The following is a 10,864-nucleotide window of genomic DNA, read 5'->3' as shown; positions in this document are numbered from 1 at the left end:
ATCAGTGAATGTGAAAAGTCACCAAGAAAATTTTATTTTGCTTTTCTAATGCATATTACTTAATACCAGCAATGCACTTGGGTCTTCCCTTCCACATTTTTACTCTAGATCTCAAAGGAGTACCTGATATTTATTTATTTTCTTTTTCTTTTTCTTTTAATAAGTGAGGTTTATTAGCACTTAGTACATCCATAAGATTTACCAACATCAGAACTTAACAGATAAGAAGCACTATTCTAGTTTTTGACTTAGTAATAAGATACACAAAGTAAACCCAACTAAGCTCAATATCAGAATTTGCTTGTGTTAACAGAGTTCCACATAAACAATTACTTCAAACATGAGATCTTTAGTATATTAAAGACTACTAGGTCAGCATCTAGCACTTTTATCCTCATTGGATTGAATAGTCACAGAAATATTCATATCACTATCAGAGTTTAGAAATTCAAATAAGATAACAATCAGCACTTAGAAAATTTCAATTTAAGCATAGAATACACAAATATAGTAATATCTGTAAATACTGATCATAAAATCTGATGTATCAGAACATAAACTAAGAAGATTTAGAGAAAAAACCTGAAACCATTCAAAGTTCATTTACCAATCTAGTAAAAGTAGCTTCACATAGTGGTTTTGTGAAGATATCTGCTAGTTGTTGATCTGTTGGAACAAAGTGCAATTCCACTGTACCCTCCATCACATGTTCCCTTATAAAGTGGTACCTAATGCTGATGTGCTTTGTCATTGAGTATTGAACTGGATTACCTGTCATAGCAATAGCACTTTGATTATCACAATAAATAGGGATTTTAGAATAAGTTAACCTAGAATCCAGTAACTGATTCTTCATCCAAAGAATCTGTGCACAACAGCTTCCTGCAGCAATGTATTCTACTTCTACAGTTGATGTGGAAATTGACTTTTGTTTCTTGCTAAACCAAGAAACCAATCTGCCTCCAAGAATTGGCAGCTTCCACTTGTGCTTTTCCTGTCAATTTTGCACCCAGCAAAATCTGCATCTGAGTAACCTATTAGTTTAAAATCTGATTCTCTAGGATACCACAATCCCAGATCAGCTATTCCCTTAAGATACTTGAAAATTCTTTTCACAGCTGTTAAGTGAGGTTCTCTTGGATCTGCTTGAAATCTTGCACAAAGACAGGTAGCATACATGATATCAGGTCTACTAGCAGTTAGATAGAGTAGAGAGCCAATCATACCTCTGTAATCAGTAATATCTACTGATTTACCAGTATCCTTATCCAGTTTTGTTGCAGTGGCCATGGGAGTGGATGCACGTGAACAATCTTGCATTCCAAATTTCTTCAGCAAGTTTCTGGTGTACTTAGTTTGACAAATAAAAGTGCCTTCTTCATTCTGCTTGACTTGAAGGCCCAGAAAATAGCTAAGTTCCCCCATCATACTCATCTGATACCTTGACTGCATCAGTTTGGCAAACTTCTTGCAAAGTCTGTCATTTATAGACCCAAAAATGATATCATCAACATAAATCTGGACCAGAAGTAAGTCCTTTCCATGGTTGAGGTAGAACAGTGTTTTGTCTATTAGCTTAATGTCTGATTCTCTAGGATACCATAATCCCAGATCAGCTGTACCCTTATGGTACTTGAAAATTCTTTTCACAGCTGTTAAGTGAGGTTCTCTTGGATCTGCTTGAAATCTTGCACAAAGACAGGTAGCATACATGATATCAGGTCTAGTTGCATTTAGATAGAGTAGTGAGCCAATCATACCTCTGTAATCAGTAATATCTACTAATATACCAGTATCCTTATCCAATTTTGTTGTAGTGGCCATAGGAGTGGGTGCACTTGAACAGTTTTGCATTCCAAATTTCTTCAACAAATTTCTGGTGTACTTATATTGACAAACAAAAGTTCCTTCTTCATTCTGCTTGACTTGAAGGCCCAGAAAATAGTTAAGTTCTCCCATCATACTCATTTGATATCTTGACTGCATTAGCTTGGCAAACCTTTTACACAGTCTGTCATTTGTAGAACCAAAAATGATATTATCAATATATATCTGCACCAAAAATAAGTCCTTTCCATGGTTAAGATAGAATAAAGTTTTGTCAATTGTCCCTCTGTTAAATCCACTTTCCAGAAGAAACTGAGCTAATGTCTCATATCATGCTCTTGGAGCTTGCTTAAGGCCATAAATTGCTTTATCAAGTCTGTAGACATGATGAGGAAATTTTGAATCTACAAAACCTGGAGGTTGTTCAACATATACTTCTTCTTCCAATTCTCCATAAAGAAAAGTACTTTTCACATCCATTTGAAAGACTTTAAACTTTTTATGAGCAGCATAAGCCAAAAATATCCTTATGGCTTCCAATCTAGCAACTGGTGCAAATGTTTCATCATAATCAATTCCCTCCTGTTGAGAATATCCTTTTGCAACCAGCCTTGCTTTATTTCTTGTAATTATGCCATCACTATCAGTTTTATTTCTGAACACCCACTTTGTACCAACAACTGATTGTTCTTTGGTCTTGGCACTAGGGTCCAGACTTTATTTCTTTCAAATTCATTTAACTCTTCCTGCATTGCTTGCACCCAATCAACATCTTGAAGAGCTTCTTCCACTTTCTTTGGTTCAGTCTGAGAAAGAAAAAAGTGATAGAGACATTCATTTGATGTTGTTGTTCTAGTTCTTATACCTGCTTCAGGATCTCCAATAATTAAGTCAGGTGTATGTGCTTTAGTCCACTTCCTTGCAGATGGAAGATTATCTCTAGAACTGGATGCTCCCCCATGATCCATGCTGTCTCCATCAACATTTTCTGATGCTCCCCCTGAAATTATGCTCTCTGAGTTGGATCCTTCAGAATTTGAGTTTCCAGAATTATCAGAATTTGAGTTTCCAGAATTATCAGAACTTGGCCCATCAGAACTTGATGAATCAGAATTTGAAGAGCCTGTTCTAAGTTCTGATACTTCTTGAGATGTGGTTGTATCTTCAATATGCTCCCCCTTCACAAGTGCATTTTCCTTTGGCGTAGTTACCACAGTTTTAATAACATCAGAATTTAACCCATCAGAGTTTGCAGTATCAGGATTTAGACTATCAGGATTTAGACTATCAGGATTTAGAGAATCAGAAATTAAAACTTCATTCTCAAATCTCAGCTGATCATGATCATTGAAATCTTCACATCCAGTAATCTTCTTATCATCAAAAGAGACATTGATAGATTCCATGACAACCCTTGTTCTTAAATTGTAGACTCTGAAGGCTTTTGTGGAAAGTGGATATCCAACAAAAATTCCTTCATCAGCTTTTAGATCAAATTTAGATAGTTGTTCAGGATGAGTCTTAAGAACAAAACATTTGCATCCAAATACATGAAAGTACTTCAGATTTGGTTCTTTTTCTTCACCATCTCATATGGTGTCTTTCCATGCTTGTTGATAAGTGTTACATTCTGAGTAAAACAAGCAGTCTGCACAGCTTCAGCCCAAAAATAGGTTGGTAACTTTGCTTCATCAAGCATAGTTCGTGTAGCTTCAATAAGAGTTCTATTCTTTCTTTCAACAACTCCATTTTGCTGTGGAGTTCTAGGAGCAGAAAATTCCTGCTTGATTCCATGGTCTTTGCAGAACTCTTCCATAATCAAATTCTTGAACTCAGTGCCATTATCACTTCTTATGATTTTCACAGAGTCTTTAACAAATTTATCCAGTTGTTTGACATGATCAATCAAGATAGATGCAGTTTCACTTTTTGTGTGCAAGAAATACACCCAAGTGTATCTGGTGAACTCATCCACTATGACCATAGCATATTTCTTCTTCGCAATAGACATGACATTCACTGGACCAAATAGATCAACATGTAGTAGGTGATAAGGCTCAAGAATTAAAGATTCAGTCTTGCTCTTGAATGAAGATTTTCTTTGTTTTACCTTTTGACATGAATCACAAAGGCCATCAGGAGCAAATACTGATTTTGGTAGTCCTCTCACAAGATCTTTCTTGACTAATTCATTTATATTGCTGAAATTTAAATGAGAGAGTTTCTTGTGCCAATCCCAGCTTTCTTCAATTGATGCTCTACTTAACAGACATATTGCAGAACCATCAGAACTTGTTGAAAGCTTGGCTTCATAAATATTACCATACCTGTATCCTTTCAGAACAACTTTGCCTGTAGATTTGCTTACAACTTCACAGTGTTCTTCAAAGAAATCCACATGATAACCTCTGTCACAGATTTGACTAACACTTAGCAGATTGTGTTTAAGTCCTGAGACTAGAGCTACTTTTTCAATGATGACATTTCCAAGATTGATATTGCCATATCCCAGAGTTTTTCCCATGTTTCCATCTCTATAAGAAACACCTGGGCCAGCTTTCTCCACAAAGTCTGATAGCAGGGCTTTATTTCCAGTCATATGTCCTGAACATCCACTGTCCAGAACTAGGATTTTTTTCCCATTGCCCTGCAATCACAAAGACCACTAATGATTAGTTTTAAGGACCCAGACTTGCTTGGATCCTTTGGCCTTATTAAGTTTGTTAACATTTGCAGTGGATTTAACATCAGAGTTTATGTTAACATTTTTCTTATCAGAATTTACAGTATCAGACTTTGCATCAGAACTTACACTAGAAAGAATAATGCTAACTTTCTTTAAAGAAGGTTTTATTTGATAATAATCATAGTACAAACTATGATATTCCTTACAAGTATAAATGGAATGCCATAAACTACCACAATGAAAACAAGGATTTTGTGGCTTATATCTAACAGACTGACTCTTAACTCCTGATTTTGAAGGTAAGGAGTTTATATTTTTATTCTTCCTGCAAAAAGAAGCCAGATGGTTAGAATTTCCATAATTATAACATTTCTTTCTAGGAGCATTAGGAACAGGCTTATAATCATTGCTTTTATTCACACCTTCCTTTCCATTCCTATTTTTCCTAGGTGGCTTTACCTTGTTTACATTCTTAACATCTTTCAGCTTATGCTTAAGCTGCCTCTTTGTCATTAAGCCTATGTTAACTTCAGTTGGCTTATCCTGTTTTGGTTTGTCAGAAGTTAATTTCTCTTTAACTTCTGATTTATCAATATCAGACTTTACAGCTACAAACTTAACAGGATTTACCTTTGGCTTTTGTTTAACAACTATAGGCTCAATTTCTACAGTTCCTTTATTATTCTTATCATCTCCATAACCTAAGCCCTCTTTCTAGTTTCCACTACTTAACAAATTTTGAGTTGTTATGCCAGAATTAGTCTAAGTCCTGATAATCTCTCTTTCCTTTTCTAACTCATTTTTTAGAGATTCATTCATTTTAAGCACTTCATCTCTAACATAGAAAGCATCATCTCTACCTTTTTGAGTTTGATAGAACATAACTAACTTTTTTTTCTAAATAATCATTCCTCTTTTTATAAGCAAGATTTTCAGAAGTTAATCTTTCACATGTTAAAGTTTTATCTCTATAACTAATGAACATGGTTTTAAGATATCTTCTCAACTTAGTAATATCATCAGTATGAAAGGCATAAGTAGTTTGAGGTACCTTTAACTCAGCAGTGTCAGAACTGCTATCAGCATTTGCCATTAAGGCATAGTTTTCCTCATCTTCAGAATCCAAAGTGTCTGTCCAGCTTTTCTTCTTTGTGACAAGAGCCTTGCCTTTGTCACTCTTTACTTTCTTGCAATCAGGAGATATGTGCCCTTTCTCGTCACAGTTGTAGCATTTGACATTTGAGTAATCTCCTCTGTCAGACTTTCCTCTTTTGCCTTCAGATTTTCTGAAACCTTTCTTATCAAAACTTGCACCTTTCCTGGAAAATTTCTTTCCCCTTCTGAATTTCATGTAAGCTATCTTTGTGATACCTTTCACCATTAGAGCACACAGCTTCATCATCTCTTTATCAGGGTCCATCTCAGATAGACTTTCAGTATCTGAATCCTCATCACTATCAGGACTTGATGACTCAGTATCAGACTTTGTGATGAGAGCCTTTCCATTGCCTTTATTTGAGACAACCACTTTAGGGGATTCCTCCTCAGCCTTAAGAGCAACTGTCCTTGACTTTCTCCCATGCCTCTTACTTCTTTGATACATCTCAAGTTCATGAGTTTTGAGAAAACCATAAATTTCATCAAGAGTAGTTTCATCAAGAGCATAGTTGTCTCTTATAGTAGTTGCCTTCAAATCCCAACTTTCAGGAAGAGGTAAAAGGAATTTAAGATTAGTATCTTCAAGATCATATTCCTTATCCACCAGTGACAGATCATTCAAGAGTTTGACAAATCTGTCATGTAAACCAGTTAATGACTCATCAGGTTTTGAGTCAAAGTGCTCATACTCTTGAATGAGTATAGTCCTCATGTTCTTCTTAATTGAATCAGTTCCCTGGAATCTTGTCTCCAAGGTATCCCATATCTCCTTTGTAGTCTTGCAGTTAATTACCCTATTTGACATGACATTATCAATGGCACTATGCAGCAAATGTCTTACCTTTGCATCCTTTGCAATAGATGAGATATCTTCAGCTGTATATTCGCTTTTCTCCTTTGGTACAGTCTGTGCTGGTTGATCTGCAACTACAACAGAGAGCTTGGTTGGCTTATGTGGTCCTTCATTAATTCTGTCAAGGTATTCTGGATCTGTAGCTTCCAGAAACATAGAGATCCTCACCTTCTATATGGGATACTCAGAAGGTTTCAGTATAGGAATCCTAATAGTCTCATATCGATTATGGATTTGAGTCTTTAGAGTTTCTTCAGTTTTAGTGGGCTTGGTTGGAGTTTGTGTTTCTTCAGACATGATTGTTTTTGATCTTTACTGTATGTATGTTAACAGATTGCTCTGATACCACTTGTTAGGTCACACACACTGGAAGGGGGTTGAATACAGTGTTTACTACAATCAAATCGAATATAAGAACTCAAGTAACAGAACACAGAATTTATTCAACACAATAAACTCTGTTACAAAGAACTGTTCTCTCTCAGTGATGAACAAATATCACGAGAGTTGTTAGGGTTACAATGAATAATATTCTCGATTAAGATAACACTTATAGTGTAAACCCTATGCTGTGTTTATATAGACACACAGTTACAAGATAATCTTCTAATTGATATCAAACATAAGTCTACATCCTAAAATATATCAACTAGTTATCTTTTCTTCCAAGTATTCTATTCTTCATAGAATTCTTCTCCATGCATATCTCTTCTTATGTTTGTCTTGATCTTCTTTCCTTTCAATCAGCCGCCTTCCTTATCTGAAAGTCTCCTTAAGTCCTGATATTATATCCTGATAAATATCTTCTGATAACTTAAGTTCTGACAACTTAAGTTCTGATATCTTAAGTTCTGACTTCAGTATAAGTACTGATTTCCAGTTAAGTATTGATTTGTCCTGTTAAGTAAGATCTGAAAACTAAACACAAATCATCATTAGACATGACATCACAAATATATCTAACAAGGATGTAGGGTTTATTCTAGGGTTTCCAGTTCAGGGCGATGCATTGACTTGTGGGGTGATAGAGAACAAGGCTGCTTATTTTGCTAATAACTGGTTTGAGCCTTTGACCGAAGAGGAGGTGAAGGAGGCTTTGTATCGGAATAACATCAAGCTAGGGTGGTTGTTTGAGAGATATGGTGCACAGAAGCCTGAGAAGAACAATATGAGGGCCATGATTGTACATACTAAGGCGTATCTGCTATTCCTTATGGGTTGTATCCTCTTCCCCGGCATCAACCGGTATTTTGTTCATGTTCGGTATATGCACCCATTGATTAATATGCGGGAGATTCCTTATTATGCTTGGGGTGCAGCTGTGTTAGCTCATATATACCGGGGTTTAGAGATTGCTACAAGGAAGGGCAGCAAGAGCATTGCTTGTTGTGTCTGGGTGTTACAGGTCTGATCTTACGAGAGATTTCCTCGTATTGGCGTGCCTTTATGATCTCCCGGTCAGGAGGATTATCCGGTTGCTGAGGGATGGGCCTATTCTAGTGATACTCATGTCAGGGTTTCGAAGAAGTGCATGATGTCAGGTCCTCACCATAGCTTACCGTTCTATAAGGGTGAGTTTGATGGTGTTGCTGGTGATGAGGTGGTCTGGAGGCCGTATGCTAGGTTCGAGGATGTTATGGACAGTGAGATGATACATGCACAGTTAGCTGGGTGCGGTCGAGTTCCCCTTGTATATTATGACGTGGTCGAGTGGCAGCATCCGGACAGGGTATCGAGACAGTTTGGTTCTAGTCCCAGATTCCACGGGCACCGGTGAACATGGTTGGTAACAGGGGGCTAAGGATGCCATGTTTGCAGGGGAGGATTGGCTGGTGTGGTGGTTTATTGATATTGGCAGATGGGCCAGGTTCTGTTCATATTTGGATGGATTTGTTGAGACTCAGTAGACATAGCTTCGGAGGCTGATTACATGGCGTGGTGTGCTGATATATCTCGTATGCATATAGGGAAGCCCGATCCACAGCCTTAGCAGCAGTACAAGATGAGGGAGTTGTATGATAGCCTCGAGGGATATGAAGTTGTAAGTGTTTTACAAATATGCATATTTCACATTACACCACACACTACAAAATTTTCCATCGGGTGTGTTGTTTCCCAAATTCAAGATCGGAAGGAAGTAAGGATCCGGATGAGAGTTCACCAATCTCCACGGTTTAGTACCCTCCATCCAATTGCATGCCTCAATCCAATTTTTGGCCCTATAAGCCTCCTCATCGGGTGGGTACAAGTCTGTTTCCTCTTCCTCCACATGGGGCGGCTCGTCATTGTCCACAAGGGGCATCAACTCGGCACATGCATCTTCGGTTGGTGAGACCACATCTTCCTCGTCATTATCCTCATAGCACGAGTCACTTGGTAGGGAGTCCGAGAATGTGTTGCTAACGTGGGAAACCGAATCACAACTATGATCGGAGTTGTTGTCACCACTATACTCGCTAGTCATGTTACCTATCACAATAAAACACAATTATATGACAATAATTGGCAATTATCTGACAATAAAACATAACAGAAAAGAAAGCAATGTCAAACACTTAAAATTCATATCCATTAAAAGATTACAACATTCGGTTACAAAATGCTACACTACTAATTATATTACAATTCTTGAGCGTTTTTAAGATCTTCTAGTCTACTAGCACACTTTCTTTTATCATGGCCTTCCATTTGACAATAGGTGCACTTTCTTGGCGGCTTCTCCTTTTTACCAATCGATTCTATAGGACTTTTGAAACGAACGTCCTTCATCCTCCCTTTAGTTTGGGACATAATAGGGTCAAGAATTGGTTCTTCATGAGCACTTGCATTTAGAGCATGCGAATTGCTTTCGTAAGATTTAATTCCATCAACGCTCATTCTTTAGAGAATTGGTATTTCTCGATTCATCACTCCAACGGCATAATCATACCGTTCCTTGGAGGCAATGCTACTTTGACAAAAACTCATGGTTAACATTGTCATGCTATTAAATTGATCGGTTGAGGTCATCTCATGACTTTGTCCAACATCCAAATTATAAGGCAACACACCATCAACTCTATTGGCATGCATTGTCCACCTCCGGTTTATGTAATACGGGGGAATTTTCGAAACCCGTTTCTTAGTGAAGACCGCCAATAGGTGTCTACAAGGTAGCCCCGAATGTTCAAGCATTCTACACGTACACATTCCCAAAGAGATTGCTTTCTCGAATGCCACAAAATAAACATTTCTTCTCGTAGGCTCGGACATGGGCCTATAATAACTATAGTACGTATAAACATCCCCCATTCCCTCCCCTTCTTCACTATCTCGTCGGTCTTTTTCAACAAAGTATTTTGAAGACTCAACCAATTCATCTTGAAATCTTTTAAATATTTCCTTAGTGTAGATACAAGAAGCATGATACTCCAATGTGGTATACAATTTCATGGGATGTTTTAGATTAATGGTGACATAATCTTCTTCCTTCTCCCTCGTGAATTGCCTTGCCAATGCTTTTTGGGCATTTTCAATTAATTTCTTCAAACCCGTTGCCAAACTCACATACTTATCAAAGAAAGAATTCATCCCCTCACTCCTCGATGTACTATTTTGAAATGTCGAAAATGTGTTTCTAGTATATGCAGGAATCCACTTGCGCTTCAACTCATAGAATCCATTTAACCATTTATGATCTTGCAAGTGATACTTTTCCACAAACGACGCCCATCTAGCCTAAAAAACACATTCGGTGAGAGATTTATAAATGCAATGGTTGAAGGCCGTCTTGAATTCCGAAAAAGCCGAATAATAATGAGCTAATTTCTTGGGGAATTTTTGACTAATGTGCCAAGAACATAATAAATGGGTAGTATTCGGGAGTACAACCGTAATAGCGCTTGCCATGGCTTGATTCGTGATTATAGTCAATGGAGGATTCTTCCCCACACCTTCAAGCCAAGTACGAAGAATCCACTCAAAAGTCGACACGTGTTCATCCCGCATCAATGCAAACCTGAAAATTACCAATTGATAATGATGATTGACTCCGATAAATGGGACAAATGGCATTGCATACCTATTTATCCGATAGTGGTATCAAAAGCCATAACATCGCCAAAATTTTGGTAAGCCATTATACATCTCAGATCAATCCATACTAGACACTTCAAGCGATTCTCTTCATCGACTTCGGTCCTAATAAAATATTTAGAACCACTTTCTTCATTCAACCTATGTAACAAGTCCAACCCCGCTTGGGCATCACTAATCTCAAACCTTTTCTTCCTCTCATCTCTTAACACATTCCTAACATGTTGAACATTGAAAATAACTTTATCATTACCTCCATAAATATT

General features: G+C 37.3%; 1 protein-coding gene across 1 annotated transcript; it reads right to left on the bottom strand.

The window, feature by feature from the left end:
• Positions 1-9,404: 9,404 nt before the first annotated feature.
• Positions 9,405-10,511, bottom strand: LOC141660850 (protein FAR1-RELATED SEQUENCE 5-like). The gene is made up of 2 exons (XM_074467833.1): positions 10,395-10,511; positions 9,405-10,241 (listed from the first exon to the last, which is right to left on the bottom strand). The coding sequence occupies exons 1-2, from the start codon at positions 10,509-10,511 to the stop codon at positions 9,405-9,407; spliced, it is 954 nt and encodes a 317-aa protein (XP_074323934.1).
• Between the last annotated feature and the right edge of the window lie 353 nt (positions 10,512-10,864).

This window comes from Apium graveolens, chromosome 5 (assembly GCF_009905375.1).
Source record: "Apium graveolens cultivar Ventura chromosome 5, ASM990537v1, whole genome shotgun sequence".
NCBI lineage: Eukaryota > Viridiplantae > Streptophyta > Magnoliopsida > Apiales > Apiaceae > Apium > Apium graveolens.
The sequence above is the reverse complement of the archived record's forward strand: the minus strand, read 5'-3'. Positions and strand labels throughout refer to the sequence as shown.

Bases quoted from the DNA above. Each gene is read 5' to 3' on its own strand.
- LOC141660850 (XM_074467833.1), bottom strand. From the start codon at position 10,511: ATGCGGGATGAACACGTGTCGACTTTTGAGTGGATTCTTCGTACTTGG. The intron at 10,242-10,394 runs GTTGTACTCCCG...TGTGTTTTTTAG, and splicing joins CCATGGCAAGCGCTATTACG to GCTAGATGGGCGTCGTTTGT.